The sequence below is a fragment of the Camelus dromedarius genome, chromosome 13, assembly GCF_036321535.1.
Source record: "Camelus dromedarius isolate mCamDro1 chromosome 13, mCamDro1.pat, whole genome shotgun sequence".
In the NCBI taxonomy this organism is placed as follows: domain Eukaryota; kingdom Metazoa; phylum Chordata; class Mammalia; order Artiodactyla; family Camelidae; genus Camelus; species Camelus dromedarius.
In genome coordinates, this window is record NC_087448.1 from 63,778,739 (window position 1) to 63,798,265 (window position 19,527).

At 39.3% G+C, this 19,527-nt stretch overlaps 1 protein-coding gene and 1 long non-coding RNA gene across 11 annotated transcripts in view; one reads left to right on the forward strand and one right to left on the reverse strand.

Moving 5' to 3' along the window:
• The window catches only part of LOC116157172 (uncharacterized), a 50,161-nt gene that overhangs the window by 5,006 nt on the left and 25,628 nt on the right, over positions 1-19,527 (forward strand). The window lies entirely within an intron of this gene.
• The window catches only part of FRY (FRY microtubule binding protein), a 361,507-nt gene continuing 355,443 nt past the window's right edge, over positions 13,464-19,527 (reverse strand). For all 4 annotated transcript variants that reach the window (XM_064493224.1, XM_064493223.1, XM_010994182.3 and 1 more), the window contains 3 exons: positions 18,962-19,072; positions 15,512-15,714; positions 13,464-14,919 (listed from right to left, as the gene is read on the reverse strand). In XM_064493224.1, the coding sequence (XP_064349294.1) occupies positions 14,661-14,919; positions 15,512-15,714; positions 18,962-19,072 (573 nt within the window). In that variant the 3' untranslated portion in view covers positions 13,464-14,660. The remainder of the gene's footprint in view (positions 14,920-15,511; positions 15,715-18,961; positions 19,073-19,527) is intronic.

Below are 19,527 nucleotides of genomic sequence, written 5' to 3' on the forward strand. Positions count from 1 at the left end.
GAGGAAAAGCATATTGTTTGGGTTATCCATGAGGATTTTGCAGTCTCTGAGAACAACATCAGAAGTTGGGGTGGAGAGAGAGGCCGTGAGCAATAAGCTGTAGTCTATTCAATGAATAAGGCACTGTGAGCAGGAGAGCTTTAGATCAGCAGTTCTCAGCCACAGCTGCAACTTAAACTCACAGGATAAACTTCATAAGTTACCATGGTGGGGCCCTACCCTGAGGGTTTGATTTAGGGGGTCTGGGGTGGGGCCTAGGACTCAGAATATTTTAAAAGCTTCTCTGATGATTCTAACATGCTCCAAGGTTCACAGTCTCCCCTGTGGGTAATGGGGATAGTGATGGACTTGAGGAAGGAGGATGGTTAGTGCAGCTGGGCAGCATGAATTCCAAGTCTCTGGGCTTCTTGAAATAGAAATAAGGAGAGAAGGGATGGAAACCGAAGAGGTAGGCAAGAAGGAGTTTTATCAACTTCCTGGCCCAGGAACTCCTGGAAGTTGGTGGCAGGTGGCCAGACTTGTTGGAACCAACAACTTGAGTTGGCACACAGTGTTACAGCAAGAGTTTGCTGTTAAAAGCAGGGTCGGGGCTAGAGGAGGTGGTGACAGAGAAGGAAGCATCTGCCAGGAAATTGCTTTGTAAGTGGACCACAGCGGACTCTAGCCACTCACTTCCTGTGACCTCAAAGACAAAACAAAGTAACAAATCAATGACAGACTTGGGGTTGAATCACCACACAAACAGCCAGCATGGAAAAATGATGCTGTGCACTTTGCTGTAGCATAAATTCCTCCTAATTCAATGACATTCAAAGTGAAATGGTTATAAAAATGCTGATTTGGTGGACCCTGGATTTACCTGAGCAAGTACTTATTTTTCACAAGCATCCTTCAGTGATTCTTAGTTTCGAGAACCACCAAAGCAGTATTTCAATCTCGGCAGTGGATCAGAATCACCTGGGGAACTTTCAACAGCTCTGGAGCTGCACACTTCAGACCACTTAAATCAATCTTTGGCTGAGTGGAGCGGGTATTGGTGTTTTAAGTTCCCCATGTGATTTAACGTGCAACTAAGGTTTCAAACTCATTGTACGACACTCTGAGTCTTACAGGGGAGACAGATGTGTATTGCTTTTCCCTCAGTGGCTTTACATACCATCTCTACGTTTTTAGACTTCTCAGTAGTGGACCCGTAGATCCACCCATTTGTTCTCCATATTGTCTTGGGTGTTTAATTAAGCATCTTAGTTAACATGTCTGAAAATTAAATCTTGATCTCCACTTCCCAAACTTGTACCTCCTCTTGGGAGATAGCAACTCCATTCTTTCAGTGGTTTGGGCCAGACTTTGGGGTCTCTCATATTCTGCCTATCGTCATCAAGTCCTGTATTTCAGAGCTCCACCTCTGAAATATTTCCAGAACAGGCCCACTTCTCATCACCTCCGTGGCTACTACCCCAGCCCTGGCCACCATCACCTGTGACGACACTGTTGCCGTGGCCTTCTATCTGGTCCTCCTGCTTCTGCTGTCTGGTGGTCTGTTCTGCACGTAGCAGCCAGATCCTTCCTCAACGATTTATTTTATTGTGGTAAAATATAGAGAACAGGAAATTTACCATCTAAGTACACAATTCAGCAGCATTAAGTACATTCACAGTGTCATATAACCGTCACCACTATCTATTTCCAGAATTTTTTCATCATTCCAAATAGAATGCTCTTTGTCAAACACAGGTCAAAAGTCAAAGCCTGTCACTGCTCTGCTGCCCAACATCCAGTGGCTTTCCATGTCACCTGGTAAAGTCCCGAGTCCCTCCTGGCCCACACGGCCCTTTCTGCTGCCCTCTGACCACTCTCCTCCTCACTCGTTTCACTCTGGTCACTGGCTTCCCTGCTGGCCCTTCAACAGGGAGATCCTGCTCCTGCTTCTGGATCTTCGCACCTGCCTTTCTCTTTTCTGGAACGCTCTTCCCCCAGAAATCCATGCTATATACTCACTTGACTCATACCTCTGCTCAGATATCATCCTGTTAGGAAGGCTCCTCTGGCCCCCTTTCTCAAATAGCCCCACACCCGTTACTGTCTCTCCCTCGACACCACCTGGCATAGGCAGACAAGCACATCTCCCCTCCGAAAATGCAAGCTGCCTGCAAACAGGGATGGGTCTGTTTGGATCCATGCAGTATCCCCTGACACAGTGCCTAGCCCAGAGTAGGTACACGATAAATGTGTGCTGGATGAAGGAAAACACTCAGCTCACGGTAGGTATTCAAAAGTTAATCCTGAGTAAGTGTATAAAAAAACTTAAAAGAACCAATTTAACAAGATATAATTAAGATGCTGCAAAATCACCCACAGACACTAATGTTTATGTTACTTCTCAGGCAGGTATTTGGAAGCAGGTGTAAGCTATTGACATAAACAGCCTGGAGGTACCCTTATGTCTGTAATTCTACAATTCACTGAAAAGAATAGCATTAGGAATTGGAACCTGAAGAGCCTTAAGACCTGCCTCTGCACGTTTGTGTGCACGTGTGGGCATGTGTAACCCTAACAGAAGCATCTTTATTTCACAGCTGTACTAACATATTAACAGTCTCACCTGTTGGTGGGGATGAGACATTGACATGCCAAGGTGCTTTTTCCAAGATACTGGATTTGGACACTGCAGTTTTAATCAAGTTATGTTTAAGTTGCTGTGCACATATCTGAATTGCTTTTTTTATGCCAGTGGATAAAGTGTGTTACGTGTTGGGGCTAGAAAGCGTCTGTTAGATATCTGCCCTCTCCTCTGGGTGGATATCTCTACCCACCCTCCCTGTTCTCCCGCACATCCCCAGGGAAGTGAAAATTGATGCTTCAGTAACAGCGGCACAACACGATATCCAAGGAGGTTTAACTGGGGATCTAAAGTCATTGTTGCGCTCAGTTGGGGTAGGTCTGCAGCTTTAAAGGATCTTTCTCCTACACTCAAGGGAGAGTAGGTGAAGAAATAGAGGAAAAGAAATCTTTCACATTAATCTATTTTTTAAAAAACAAGACAAAAAACCTCCACTAATTCCCATGACTACAGATTATAAGATATTATTGAAATCCCCCTTTTAATTGTATTTTATTATATTTTAAGCTTTAAAAATATCTTTATTCTGAAGAATTTTCCTTTTCTCTCTTGATACTCTAAAGTGAAAGAGATTATCTTCCAATAAAAATGAAAATGAGATATTCCTCCACATGACACAGCTGAGTATTTTTTTTTAAATTGAGGCACAGTTAGCAATGTTGTGTCAATTTCTGATGTATGGCACAATGCTTCAGTCATACCTGAATATACATATTCATTTTCACTTTCTTTTTCACTGTAAGCTATTACAAGATATTGAATATAGTTCCCTGTGCTATACAGTATAAACTTTTCTTTTATATGTATGAGTCAGTATCTGCAAATCTCAAACTCCCAGTTTATCTCTTCCCACTTCCCACCCTCCTGGTAACCACAGGTCTGTATTCTATGTCTGTGAGTCTGATTCTGCTTTATACATAAATTCATTTGTCTTTTTCTTCTTTAGTTTCCACACATGAGTGATATCATATGGTATTTTTCTTTCTTTCTGGCTTACTTCACTTAGAATGACGTTCTCCAGGGCCATCCATGTTTCTGCAAATGGCATTATTTTATCATTTTTTTATGGATGAGTAGTATTCCATTGTATAAATATACCAATTCTTCTTTATCCAGTCATCTGTCTGTGGACATTTAGGTTGTTTCCATGTCTTGACCATTGTAAACAGTGCTGCTATGAACATTGGGGTGCAGGTGTCTTTTTGAATTAAGGTTCCCTCTGGATATATGCCCAGGAGTAGGATTGCTGGGTCATATGGTAAGTCTGTTTTTAGTCTTTTGAGAAATCTCCATATTGTTTTCCACAATGGCTGCACCAAACTGCATTCCCACTAGCAGTGTAGGAGGGTTCCCTTTTCTCCACACCCTCTCCAGCATTTATCATTTGTGGACTTTTGAATGATGGCCATTCTGACTGGTGTGAGGTGATACCTCACTGTAGTTTTGATTTGCATTTCTCTGATAATTACTGATATAGAGCATGTTTTCATGTGCCTATTGGTCATTCATATGCCTTCTTTGGAGAATTGCTTGTTTAGGTCTTCTGCCCATTTTTGGATTGGGTGGGTTTTTTGTTTTTTGTTAAGTTGTGTGAACTGTTTATATATTCTGGAAATCAAACCCTTGTCAGTCTCATCTTTTGCAAATATTTTCTCCGGTTCCGTAGATTGTCATTTTTGTTTTACTTATGGTTTCCTTTGCTGTGCAAAAGCTTGTAAGTTTAATTAGGTCTCAATTGTTTATTTTTGCTTTTATTTCTATTGCCTGGGTAGACTGCTCTCGGACAATGTTGCTGAGATGTATGTGAGATAATGTTTTGCGGTAATTTTCTTTTTTTTCTAGTAAATTTATTGTGTCTTGTCTTATGTTTAAGTTATTAAGCCATTTTGAGTTTATTTTTGTGTGTGGTGTGAGAGAGTATTCTAACTTCATTGATTTCCATGCTGCTGTCCAGTTTTCCCAACACATTTGCTAAAGAGTCTATCTTTATTCCATTGTATGTTCTCGCCTCCTTTGTCAAAGATTAATTGACCAAAAGTTTGTAGGTTCATTTTTGGGCTCTCTTTTCTGTTCCATTGATCCATATGTCTGTTTTTCTACCAATACTATGCTGTTTTGATTACTGTATCTCTGTAATATTGTCTGAAGTCTGGGAGGGTTATTCCTCCAGCCTCTTTCTTTTTCTTCAGTAATGCTTTGGCAATTCTGGGTCTTTTGTGATTCCACATAAATTTTAATATGACTTGTTCTAGTTCTGTGAAAAATGTCCTGGGTTATTTGACAGGGATTGCATTAAATCTATAGATTGCTTTGGGCACTGTTGCCATTTTAACAATATTGATTTTTCCAATCCAGGAGTATGGGATATCTTTCCATTTCTTTAAGTCTTCTTTAATTTCCTTAATCAATGTTTTGTAGTTCTACATGTATAAATCTTTAACCTCCTTGATCAGATTTATCCATAGATGTTTTATTACTTTGGGTGCTATTTTAAGAGATTGTTTCTTTACTTTTTTTTCCTGTTGATTCATCGTTAGTGTAAAGAAATGCAACTGATTTTTGTACATTAATCTTGTAATCTGCTACCTTGCTGAGTTCTTTTATCAGCTCTAGTGGTTTTTATAAGTAGCTTTTAGGGTTTTCTATATATAGTATCATGTCATCTGCCTACAGTGACAATTTTACCTCTTCTTTTCCAATTCGGATCCCTTATTATTTCTTTTTCTTGCCTGAATGCTGTGGGTAAGACTTCCAAGACTATGTTGAATAGAAATGGCGAGAGTGAACAACCTTGTCTTGTCCCAGAGTTTAGTGGGAGGGCTTTCAGTTTTTCACTGTTGAGCACTATGCTTGCTGTAAGTTTGTCATAAATAGCTTTTATTATGTTGAGATATTTTCCCTCTATACCCTCTTTGGTAAGAGTTTTTATCATAAATGGGTGTTGAACTTTATCAAATGCTTTTCCTGCATCTATTGAGGTGATCATGTGATTTTTGTCCTTTTGTGAATGTGGTGTATCACATTAATTGATTTGTGTATGTTGAACCATCCTTGTGTTCCTGTGATGAACCCAACATTATCATGGTGTATGGTCTTTTTAATGTGCTGTTGTATTCTGTTGGCTAATATTTTGTTGAGGATTTTTGCATCTATGTTCATCAGTGAAATTGGTCTGTAATTTTCTTTTTTTGGTAGTGTGTTTGTCTGGTTTTGGTATCAGGGTGATGATGGCTTAATAAATAGAGTTTGGGAGTACTCCCTCCTTTTCAATCTTCTGAAAGAATTTGAGAATGACCAGTATGATTTCTTCTTTGCATGTTGGTAGAATTCCCAGGTGAAGCCATCTGGTCCTGGACTTTTGTTTGTAGGGAGGTTTTTTTTTTTATTGCTAATTCTATTTCATTTCTTGTGATTGGTTTGTTCAAGTGGTCTATTTCTTCTTGATTCAGTCTTGGTGGACTGTATGTTTCCAGAAACTTGTCCATTTCTTCTAGGTTATCCATTTTGTTTCCATATAGTTGTTCATAGTATTTTCTTATGATTTTTTGTATTTCTGTGGTATTGGTTTTAATTTCTCCATTTTCCTTTCTTATTTAGTTTATTTGTGCTCTCTCTTTTCTCTTCTTGGGGAGCATGGCAAGAAGTTTGTCAGTTTTGCTTATTCTTTCAAAAAACCAGCTCTTGGTTTGATTGATTTCTCTTTTTTTTTTTTTTTAACATTTTTTATTGACTTATAATCATTTTACAATGTGTCAAATTCCAGTGTATAGCACAATTTTACAGTTATACATGAACATATATATATTCATTGTCACATTTTTTTCTCTGTGAGCTACCATAAGATCTTATGATATATGTATATATTTCCCTGTGCTATACAGTATAATCTTGTTTACCTATTCTACAATTTTGAAATCCCAGTCTCTCTTCCCACCCCCCGCCCCCTTGGCAACCACAAGTTTGTATTCTATGTCTGTGAGTCTTTTTCCATTTTGTATTTATGCTTTTTGTTTGTTTGTTTGTTTGTTTGTTTTTTAGATTCCACATATCAGCGATCTCATATGGTATTTTTCTTTCTCTTTCTGGCTTACTTCACTTAGAATGACATTCTCCAGGGGCATCCATGTTGCTGCAAATGGCGTTATGTTGTTGGTTTTTATGGCTGAGTAGTATTCCATTGTATAAATATACCACATCATCTTTATCCAGTCATCTGTTGATGGACATTTAGGCTGTTTCCATGTCTTGGCTATTGTAAATAATGCTGCTATGAACATTGGGGTGCAGGTGTCATCCTGAAGTAGGGTTCCTTCTGGATATATGCCCAGGAGTAGGATTGCTGGGTCATATGTAAGTCTATTCCTAGTCTTTTGAGGAATCTCCATTCTGTTTTCCACAGTGGCTGCACCAAACTGCATTCCCACCAGCAGTGAAGGACGGTTCCCTTTTCTCCACAGCCTCTCCAGCATTTGTCATTTGTGGATTTTTGAATGATGGCCATTCTGACTGGTGTGAGGCGATACCTTATTGTAGGTTTAATTTGCATTTCTCTGATAATTAGTGATATTGAACATTTTTTCATGTGTCTATTGATCATTTGTATGTCTTCTTTGGAGAATTGCTTGTTTAGGTCTTCTGCCCATTTTTGGATTGGGTTGTTTATTTTTTTATTGAGTCGTATGAGCTGCTTATATATTCTGGAGATCAAGCCTTTATTAGTTTCATCTGCAAAATTTTTTCCCGTTCCGTAGGTTGTCTTTTTGTTTTACTTATGGTTTCCTTTGCTGTGCAGAAGCTGGTAAGTTTCATTAGGTCCCATTTGTTTATTCTTGCTTTAGTTTCTTCTAGGAGAAAATTTTTGAGATATATGTCAGATAATGTTTTGCCTATCTTTTCCTTTAGGAGGTTTATTGTATCTTGTCTTATGTTTAAGTCTTTGATCCATTTTGAGTTTATTTTTGTGTATGGTGTAAGGGAGTGTTCTAGCTTCATTGTTTTACATGCTGCTATCCAGTTTTCCCAACACCATTTACTGAAGAGACTGTCTTTATTCCATTGTATATTCTTGCCTCCTTTGTCGAAGATTAGTTGACCAAAAGTTTGTGGGTTCATGTCTGGGCTCTCTGTTCTGTTCCATTGCTCTATATGTCTGTTTTTGTACCAATACCATGCTGTCTTGATGACTGTAGCTCTATAGTATTGTCTAAAGTCTGGGAGAGTTATTCCTCCAGCCTCTTTCTTTCTCTTCAGTAATGCTTTGGCAATTCTAGGTCTTTGATGGTTCTATATAAATTTTATTATGATTTTTTCTAGTTCTGTGAAATATGTCCTGGGTAATTGGATAGGGATTGCATTAAATCTGTAGATTTCCTTGGGCAGTGTGACCATTTTAACAATATTGATTCTTCCAATCCAGGAGCAATGGGATATATTTCCATTTTTTTAAGTCTTCTTTAATTTCCTTCATCAATGGGTTATAGTTTTCCGTGTATAAGTCTTTCACCTCCTTGGTTAGATTTATTCCTAGGTATTTTATTACTTTGGGTGCTATTTTAAAGGGGATTGTTTCTTTACTTTCTTTTTCTGTTGATTCATCGTTAGTGTAAAGAAATGCAACTGATTTTTGAACGTTAATCTTGTAACGTGCTACCTTGCTGAATTCTTTGATCAGCTCTAGTAGTTTTTGTGTGGACCTTTTAGGGTTTTCTATATATAGTAACATGTTGTCGGCATATAGTGGCACTTTTACCTCTTCTTTTCCAATTTGGAACCCTTTTATTTCTCTCTCTTGCCTGAATGCTGTGGCTAGGACTTGCAAGTCTATGTTGAATAGGAGCGGTGATAGTGGACATCCTTTTCTTGTCCCAGATTTTAGTGCAAAGCTTTTGAGTTTTTCACCATTGAGTACTATGCTGGCTGTAGGTTTGTCATATATAGCTTTTATTATGTTGAGATATGTTCCCTCTATACCCACTTTGGTGAGAGTTTTTATCATAAATGGGTGTTGTTTTTCTCTTTTTTTAAAAACTCTATTTATTTCTTTCCTGATCTTTATTATTTCCTTCCTTCTGCTGATTTTTGGTTTTGTTTGCTGCTCTTCTTCTAATTCTTTTATCAGGTAGTTTAGATTATTTTTTTGAGATTGTTCTTTTTTGATGAAGGCCTCTATCACTAAACTTCCCTCTTAGGACTGCTTTTGCTGCATCCCATAGATTTTGTGTGGTTGTTTTTCATTGTCATTTGTTTCAAATTATTTTTTAATTTCTTCTTTGATTTCATCATTGACCCATTGGTTTTTTAGTAGCATGTTGTTTAATATCCATGCTGTCGTTCTTTCCTCCTTTGTTTTTCTGTAGTTGATTTCTAGTTTCATGGCATTGTGATCAGAAAAAAAATGCTTGAAATAATTTCTATCCTCTTAAATTTGTTGAGGCTTCTTTTGTGCCCAAACATGATCTACCCTAGAAAATGTTACATGTTCACTTGAAAAGAATATATATTCTATTTTTAGGGGATGTAATGTTCTGAAAATATCAACCAAGTCTAATTGTTCTATTGTATCATTTAATTTCTCTGTTGCTTTATTAATTTTCTGTGTGGAAGATCTTTCCAGTGATGTTAATGGGGTGTTAAAATCTTCTACTATGATTGTGTTCCCATCAGTTTCTCCCTTTATATCTGTTAGTATTTGCTTTATGTATTTAGGTACTTCCATATTGGGTGCATATGTGTTAATGATTGTAATATCCTCATCTTGTATTGCTCCTTTAATCATTACATAATGTCCTTCTTTATCTTTCTCTTTGGCCTTTGTTTTAAAGTCTATTTTATCTGAGATCAGTATTGCTACTCCTGCTTTCTTGTCATTTCCATTTCCATGAAATATCTTTTTCCATCTTCTCACTCTCAATCTATGTATGTCTTTCTCCCTAAAGTGGGTCTCTTGTATGCAGCATATTGTAGGTTCTTGTTTTATTATCCAGTCTGCCATTCTGTGTCTTTTGATTGGAGTATTTAGTCTACTGACATTTATAGTAATTATTGAACATGTGTGTTTATTGCCATTTTGAACTTAGTTTTGCAGTTGATTTGGTATTTCCTCTTTGTTCCTTTTTCTTTTTGTGGTTTGATAATTTTCCTTTGTATTGTCTTGGTTTCTTTTTAGTTTTTGTGACTCTATTGTAATCTTTTGGCTTGTGGTTACCTTATTTTATATGTATACTAACCCATTACTATATCTGTTTTAAACAGTAATATAAGCTCAAACCCATCCTATTAAGAACAAAAAAAGAAAATGAAAAAGAAGAAAACTATATTTTCTTGCTCCCCTCTCCCACTCTTAATGATTTAAATGTCATCTTTTACAATTTCATGTTTATTCTGTTGTAATTCATTATTGTTATCACCTTCCAATTATGGTTTTCTCCTTTCTGTAGCATCCTGCTTTTCTATGTAGAGTAGATTTTTCAATATATCTTTTAGCATAGGTTTAGTGTTGCTGAATTCTTTTAGTTTTTGCTTGCCTGTGACGTTCTTTATCTCTCCTTCTATTCTAAAGGATAGATTTTCTGGATTAAGTATCATAGGTTGCATCTTCTTCTCATTCAGGGCTTTAAATATATCTTGCCACTCCCTTCTGGCCTGCAGTGTTCATGTAGAGAAATGAGCTGAAAGCCTTATGGGGGTTCCCTTGTAACTCTTTGTTTTTCTCTTGCTGCCTTTAGAATTATTTCTTTATTCCTAACCCTGGCCATTCTGATTATAATATGTCTTGGTGTGGGTCTGTTTGAGTTCTTGTTTGGGACCCTCTGTGCTTCCTGTACTTGGTATCTGTTTCCTTCTTTAGGTTTTGGAAGTTTTCAATCATGGCTTCTTCAAATACCTTTTCAATCCCCTTTGCTCTTTCTTCTCCTTCTGGGACCCCTATTATGCATAGGTTGGTTGCTTTATACTATCCCATAGGTCCCTTTTATTGTTCTCATTTGTTTTTCTTTCAGCTGTTCTGATTGGGTGATTTCTGTTATCCTGTCTTCTAAGTCACTCATTCGTTCCTCTGCATTATCTAGCCTACTTTTTACAGCCTTTAGCTCAGCTCTCATCTCAGCAAATAACTTTTCCAATTTTAATTGGCTCCTCTTTATAGTTTCAATTTCCTTTTTGACATATTCTGTCTCTATTCACAGTCTCTTTCAGTTCCTTCAGTACTTTGATCACTCCTTTTTTGAAATCATGATCTAGTAGACTATTAAGCTCCATTTCATTGATTGTTCTTTCAGGGGATTTCTCTTTTTCTTTTAATTGGGAGTGGTTCCTCTGCTTCTTCATTTTACTTATATCTCTCTGGCCCTATGGATTATGGAATATCAATTATCTACTGTGGTCCTGAAAGGGTTTATTTATTAATTTGTTTATTTATCTAAAGTGGATGTGGAAATAAAACTAAAAAAAAAGTTTAAAAGAAGAAAAAAAGATTTGAAAACAGGATATAATCAATCAGAGAAGAACAAAATGAGGAGAAATAAAAATCAAGTTAAGACAAATTAAAAGAAAAATTTTAAAGAAGAAAAGATATTTGAAAGCAGTATAAAAAATAACAGAACAAAACAAAGAGTAATTAAAATCAAATTGAGACAAATTTAAAAAAACAATAAAAAGTTTAAAGAAAATTTTAAAAGGGATTAAAAAATTAAAAATTAAAAAAATTAAAAATTAAAAAAGGAAAAGAAATAAAAGTGGATATTTTCCTGTGGAGATTGTGTGCTCTTAATAATTTTATCGAGAGGTCCTTCTTAAGTATGGGTGGTTGCCAAGTCTTCCTTCCATGCCTTTTGCCTGTTATCCCTTTGGTTAGGCATGTGGCCGTTGGTAGTCAGAGCCTGCCCTGGCTACTGATCAGGGCCTCCTTTTTGTTCTGTGGTTGTCACCACTCCTGCCCTTGCCCTTGCCTGCTGTGCGAACTCCACTCACTGGTTCCAGAGGCCCTCAGGTTTCGCCCCATTCAGTGCCGCTCCCTGTGCCATGTGGGGTCTGCGCTGGGTAGGCTGGCTTGGAGAAAAGGGTGGCAGCAGCCCTCACCCCTGCTCTGTGCCAGAACTGTGCTCCTTGTTCATTTGTCTTAGAGGCATGAGTTCACAACATTCCCCTCTGCCTGGGGCTGTAAAGAAATGTCAGTCCCATCTATGAGGTTGTGGAACCCGTAGGTAAGGATTCAGGCTTCCACCCTGCCTCTGTCTGGGCACCCGCAACTGAGAATGTGGTGGCTGTGGCTGAGCCCCGCCTCTCTTCTGCAGTAATGGTGCTGCGGGTCTGTGGGGACAAAGGCTACGGTGCCCCTCCCCCCAGGGCACACCAGCAGTTTTGCTCTGCTTTTTTTTTTTTTTTTTTTGTATTTTATGGGGGACCCAGGCTGTTCTGATCAGTCTACCCTCCCAGCAATGGCACACAGCACACTGCAGTCCCCCAAGTTTGCCCCTGTGCAGTCGGCCCGGCTTGGGCAGCCTGTCCAGTCCCACCCCTGCCGATTCGAGTCTAGGGTTGGGGGTCACAGGGACCCTTTGTGCCCGTTTAACTTGGTTCTGTCAGTCAAGGGCTATTCAGTACAGATCCGAGCCTTGGAGGTTCCTCCTCCATCCCACTGACCTCTCCGTTGGAGAGGGGGAGACCCCAGTGTACGAGCGCTGTTCCTCCTTTGCCTCTCCCTCCCCGTGGGACTGGTCCTGCACTATTTTGCTTTTTCCTTTTTTTCCTTTTCTCCTACTAGATTGCATATTTTGTCTTTTGAAGAAGGCGATGTTCTGCCGAAGTTCAGCAAGTGTTTTGATTGGTTGGGTGGGTCTTCTGTGGATGTCAGTCTTCATGTATTCGTGGGAGAGGGTGAGCTATGAGCATCCTTCTACTCCACTATCGTGGCCCTCTCCAGCTGAGTATTTTTAAAGCACCTTTGGACAGTATGAGCTATGGCATGAAATCCTCCCCTACTCTTCTTTTTTTTTTTTTTTTTTTAAGAGTACGCCGTTACAGTGATTCTTTGCTGGGTTAGAGGCCATGGTGGAAAGTTAAGTCATTAACTTGGTTAGTTAATTGGTTAGTCCTTTCTACTGTGGGTCCCAGCAGAACTCTGAGAGTTGGCTAGGGTTGGTAGTATTTAATGAGATTTTTTTTCAGAGAGCTCGTGATTCAGTTTTTTTTTTCTAAATTTGTGGCAAATCATTTTTCAGCTAAGTTGAAAAAAATAAATCACCAGCAGAATGTGTTGACAGCAATCTCCAGAAAGTCATTAAAGTCAGTTAATAGTTGTATCTATGGTAACATTAAAAAAACTCTTGGGTCAGACTCTGTTGTAGGATCCTTCTAGAAAATTACCATTTATGATTTGGTTGTATGTTAGGAAAGCAAGTTATATTTGTTAGTCTAAGAACTGTGAGTAAGAGGACAGTAGAAATTAGATGGTTGTGTGTCTCCATACCCCTATTTTTCGAGTGGGGTGAGGGATAGATGGGTGTCGGTGAGAGAATTAAAACTCCTCCTATTTCTTCCTGCTCATTCTGGGTCTTTTTCAAAATTGTAAGGATGACAACCTCATGATAGGCTGTGGACAGTCAGAGCTCTGGTTCTTTGCTGATTGCTCCATGAAAGATGGTTGAAGGTCACCATCTTTGGTGTCCACTTCCAAAGAGGTTCTAGAGTCCTCCTGCTTCCCAGGGTCACTGTGCTAGCAAGCCCCAGTGGTGGCATTCACGGAATAGGCATGAGTGCAGCACCCTTTGGGGCTGTCACTGTGGTGACCCACATGCAAAACCATAAATGTGTCAAAGGCAGAATCTTCATTAACCAGAAACAAAACTCATGGTCAATATGTATTTTTTCTTTTTTAGTCTAAAGGAAGTTCTGAACAGAGTATCAACCAAGATTACATCACAAAAACTTTAAATGTATTTACAGAGTGAATAAGTTACATAGATAAACTTTGACTATGTTTCTGAATATGTGCAACAGCTTCACATGCACGCAGCTAACACGGGACAGCATTAAGTTTAAGGAGAAAACTTAAGGGTGGCCCTTTACATTTATATTACAAATAAAATGACATTTCTTAAGAAACAAAGTGACAACTCATATTTTACCTTTATGATTCTACTTCCGATTATCCAAATGGATACTAAAATATGCATGCGTGACAGGTGGAAAGACTTGGAATTTAGAGTGTAAATATCTTTAACTTTTTTCTACAAAATGGAAAAGTTGGTTAAAATTAACACTCATTCTCCTATAGTATAAATATGCTCATAAAAGCAACCTTCTAGTAAAAAGCAGCCAGGATCCTTAAAAAAAAGGGTCTATGTGGACCATTTTTGGTGTGAGGGTCCTAATCACAGACCCCTGCAAAGAGATCCAGGGCTTTCAGAGACAGTAGCCTAGCAACATAAGAAAGGTACTTCATAGCAGCTCCTTTTAGATACAGTAATTGTATTCAAATTTCAGTGTACATTAAATTTGTCCATTTACAATTCCCTTTTCACACATACAGGCTGTCAGCTTTTGACCGTTATACAGTTTTCAGTGGCCAGCTTCATTCTGCCTGCCCCTTCCTCAATTCACCCAGGAAAAAAAAAAAGAAAAAGAAAGGGAAAGAATGTACAAGTTGCAGAATATAAAATACTTTTTAGTGAAGAAAACATTGCACTTGTGCCAATCTAAAACTGTTTCTAGAAAGGAAGGTATTGTTCAGAGTAGTCGGCTTTGGTATGCAGTGGAAGTCACGTCTTCAGTAGTGAATTGTGTTTGCTCAGTAAAATGGTAACACGTGTGTGCTACACAGCATGACCGCTGGAGTCTGTCCCAGAATGGCCTGTGCTGCCTTGGTTCTGATAGTATTGCTACACGTGGGAAGTCCTGCCATCCTCTTTAGAGAAAGTCCTGCAGGTAACAAGAGGGAGAACAGTCTGACCAAGCCTTTTGAAGGCTGAGAAGACACTGAATGAGGTCACCCCAGCGTGGCAGCACCCCCAGCCTGGCACCCACGGGGGGCGGGAGGCTCCTGTCAGAGACTAGTGCCGGAAACGCTGGAGTCTGGGAGGAAAGCAGTGAGGACCCGGTAGCTCTGGGCCCTGCGGATCATGTCCCGGATCTCCATGTTCAGCTCCATCAACTTGGTGCAGATTTCCGTCAGGCTCTGGTTAGACCCCACCAGGGCATAAGTGCCTGTTTGTCCTAGAGTTTGATGACGGAAGTAAATATTCAGTAGTGTCTGGACCTCGTCGTCAGAGCTGCTTCCAAAGATGTCATTGGGCCACAGACTTCTGCAGTCAGGAAAGAGAAGCAGAGATGAGAGGCACTATTGGTCACAAGGTTGACGAGTTAAGAGTCTTTATTAGTGTAAGAAAATTACTTTTAATAGAAGCTTTTATTGAGGTGTAATTCACATACAATTCAACTGTCTAAAGCATACAATTCTGTGGCTTTTTAAGTATAATCAGAGTTGTGCAAACATCACTGTAATCAGTTTTAGAATACTGAATATTATTAGATTTGATAAAAATACCTAAAATATAAAAATATAAGAATAAAATCTGATAATCTTTAAAACATTTATTTGCTATAGCATTCTGGTTCCAATGAATGTGAATATACTACCATAATGTAGAGGGGAAAACCCAAAGAGGTACATTCAAATAATTAGTTTTAAAATTATGTTGGCGTATACTTGGAAGTGATTCAACATTTTAAGGATAACAAATGACCAGAACCAACACCAATACTTTAACCGCTAAGTTGTGAATTCTGATGTTTCTCGCATGGTGATGGCAGAGGCCTAGACTTTCCTTCCACAACAGGGCAGCTATTAGGCACACATTTCCTTTAACCATCTCTAAATAGAAACAGTAGAGTCACCTGCATTCCCTGATTTGCCGTAAAGCCTTGCCAAGTTCGTTGTTCTTCAAGCACTCGAGCATGGACTGGATGGCTGCTTCGGTGGACGAGAAGGTTGGCTCAGACCACGCCCCCTCTATGTAGAGAGGGTCAGCAGCGATGGCTGCAGTGGCCTCCTTCAGGTTTTTCTTTAGGTCACTCAGTTCCCTGGACATATTTAGCAGCTGTTAAAAAAAAATGTTATTTTTCCTGTATTTAGTTGCAGGCTGGATTTTATATCCCCCAAGGGAAAAAAATGACTATAAGAGATCTGGTTAATCATGAGCTTAATATCTTGGTAAACTAAAAGGACAAATGAAAGTACTGCATGGTGTATGTAGCGTTCTGGGGCCGCACGCACGGAATAACTATGTATCAGCAGCTGGGATGCTCTCCTTATATAAAAGATAGTCTCTTTAAAATGGTTTCTATTTAGATAGAAGGGCACACGTAGAAGTAAAATGCACAAGAGAACAGGCTTGGGAGTTGGGCAGAGCTGAGTTTAGATGGCAGTTCTGCACTGTTGACTATGGCACAGTCAAGGAAACAGACTTTTACGTGCCTCAGTTTTTTCATCTGTGAGACAGAAGGGATTATCCACCTCACAAGGTTATTTTAAATATTAAACAAATAGTTTGGCACCTAAGTGCTCAATACATGTAATCAAGAACACGGAACCTGTGTGAAGAATAAATTTGACTAACCTTTACCTATGGCATAGAAATAGACATAATTTTAAGGGAGAGAAGGAAAAATCTCAGTGTAATGTTAGTATTCATATTACAGAGGTAAAAGACGTTTTCCCTCAGAATTACTGGAACCCAAAGATCCAGAGTTGTTAAAAAGTAAATGGTGAGGGAGCACCTCTGTCACTCCTTAGGGCCCCCAAAGTGTACTGTGGAAGACGACTCTCCTGCAGTTTGACCCTAAGAGCATTAAAAAAAAAAAACCTGATGTGAATTTAAAGGTTATTTTCCCCTTTCACTTTGTAATGCAAGCTGAGAATGCCCATTTTCTTTAGGAAGTTGCTTTAGCCAACATCTTCATCTTCATTCCCAGCTTGCTTGTTGTACAAGCTATAGAACTGAGCCCTCAAGGACTATCCGCCTTCACACAGATGCCTGTAGATACAACGATCTATTCCAGAACTAGGTTTAAAATTTAATGAGGCGATTCTTTCCTATAAGTTATTAGAGTATTCTAGGTATACAGTTTTTAAGTTTGAAAAAGTGAATTTATTTTAAATCTAGGCAAGTTTTAAATACTGTATGTGTGTGTATAGTATTTAAAACTTCTCTAGATTTAAAATAAAGGAGAAATTCACTTTAAATTTATTAGATTTAAAATAATTGCATACATATATAGACACACAGTATATAACATGTAATTTACTACTCTGGAGTGAAGCTTGAATGACTTTTTCAGTGTGGAAAATGACATGTGAGTTGCACTTGTATGTCCTCTATTTTTTGAGCAAAGATGGACTCTGAGGATCCTGTTCATATTTGCTGGGACAGTAAGCGTAAAGTCTTGATAGTGGGGCAGATAGCAGTTACCATGTCTTTTATCTGATAACTTGTGGTCTGTGAAGAGCTCTTTATAAAGCAAGATGTCTTCTCCTCCCTTGAAATTAGGCATTTGTGGAAGTACAGCTGACCCTTGAACAATGTGCGGTTAGGGTGCCATATAACTTTGGACTCCCCCAAAGCTTTACTAATAGCCTACTGTTGACTAGAAGTCTTATCAATAACACAAACAGCCGATGAACACATATTTTTATGTGTTATATGTACATCTACGTATTTTAGGTATTCATGACATAACTTCTCAGTTTTTCATTATTTCTAGGCTTATGCAGTTTATGAGTTTTTTCAAATTGTCACAAATCTCTAAAAAGATTTCCCATATATTTAAAAAAAACCACATTAAAGTGGACCCACTAAGTTTAAACTCATGCTGTTCAAGGGTCAACTGTACACTTTCCTTTTTTCCCAAGCTGAGTGGTAAACGTGGTAACATGGTTGTCATTCTGTCTCCTCCTCCTCTATCAAGACGCAAGGTTTCCTGGGCTCCGTCCTCACCCTGCTGTTCAGGGTGGGACTGTTTCATGGACTCATGGCTGTTCCCTGACAGTTACCACATCTGCACCTTCAGCTGCAGGTCCTCTTATTTAACTACCTGCAAGATGCCGTCACACCTGTGTGGTCTTGCAGGCAGACCTGGTCACTGACTGAACGTCACCGATGGGACGTACAGTCGCCTCGGCCCTCCTGCTCTCTCTCTGTCTCTGCTGTGGCTCCGCCGGCCAGTCACCTAGTTCATCTGAGATGGAACCTAGAATCGTCCTCGACTCCTCCCTCTCCTTCAGCCCCCACCCAACCGTTATCATTGACCTTTTGTCCTAAAATGTCCCCCACATTTCCTCCCTCTTCTCATACAAAGCACTTTGGTCCTAATTCAGACTCTTTTCTCCATCTGAGCTATTTCAGCAGCCTCGTAACTGGTCTCTTGTCTCCAACCTGCTTGTCATCAAGTCCACCCTCCACCTCCTTGCTGTAAAGATCTAACTAAAACACTCCCAGGCGGGTGTCTTCCATGATCTCATCCTCACTTATCTCTTCTGCCTCACTCCGTTTGCTCCTTGTAGTCTAGCAGTATTAAACTGCCTGCTCTGTAGTTCCTTCCTCTTTCTTACTACACTGTTTGTTCTTATTGGAATGTTGCTTCTCAGCTCCCACTTCTTCTAACTCCAACTCATCCTCTAAGAACTGGCTCAGCTGTGATTTCCCCCGAAAGGCTCCTCTTTCAACCTCCCGGCCTCCAGCTGAACCAGGCACTCACCCTCTGCGCTTCCATAGTTTCCAGTGTACACCTACTACACTGCAGTGGTATTTTTTCCAGGTCTAGGAAAATTTTGGCTTGCTCAGAAGCAGTATGCTTAAGTTATTTTGCCTTTCACGTTTAAAAATATTAACACAGCCCAATGCTAAGCAGGGCAGGGAAGCTGAAGAGAATCAAACATCACGTAATTATTTCCTTCTTATCTCAATATAGGGACAGCTATGAAAAGCTATAGATAGAGAAGAAAAATCGTAACACGAGGAACTTTTTCCAATAAGGATCCCTAGACACAGGGCCAGGGCCATGGGGAGGCAAGTGAGGCCCCTCGGCACAGCATTGAGGGAGGCGCTCACCCTCAGGGGTGTCCTTATGCGTTACGTCCACGTACGGCACCTGCCTCCCGCCTTGTCCTGCGGGCACTGCCGACCAGCACAGATAGAAATACAAAACACTTGTACCTGAGACTTGCACTTGAGTGAGATAATTATGGGGGAGTAAAATCACTTGGACATTTTATAAACTGGTGAGGGGAGAACGAAAGGAAAGGAATGATTTTCATAGCAGCACCTGGGGCGGGAGGGGTGGGCTCACCTCTGGCATGGAGCTGACCTCGTGCACCTGGCCGATGAGCTTACAGTAGGACTGAAAAAGCAGCAGCAGCTGGAAGTGTAGCTTATACAATCTCTGACACAGTTCCAATTGCTAAAGAGAGAATTTGCACGGGAAGACATAGTTACTAAAGATCATTCTTGTATAACAAGTGAAATCTTGGTGGAGGCTAACACTTTTTTTTTTCATCAAGGAAACATAACCAGCTGTTACCATCCCAAATAAAATAAACAAAACCCAATTAGTAAATATCTGTGAGAAAAATCACTGTATCATACAGAATAAAACAGCCCCTGGAAGGTGACTAATTAAAAAGGAGTGGCTACAAAGGGACTTAGTGAACTGCCAAGTTTCCATGATATTTGCCAATTAAATCTCTACCAGTTATAGCTGTGGTTGTCTTAATATTTATAAACTACATGTTTTTAAAACAATTCTTTTTTTTAAAGTATATTTGAAAGATACAGCATTAAGTGGTTCTAGGTGTTAAATTTATAAGTTCAGCAGACACTTGGAAGATTACTGCTTGTGACAATTCTGGCCACCGT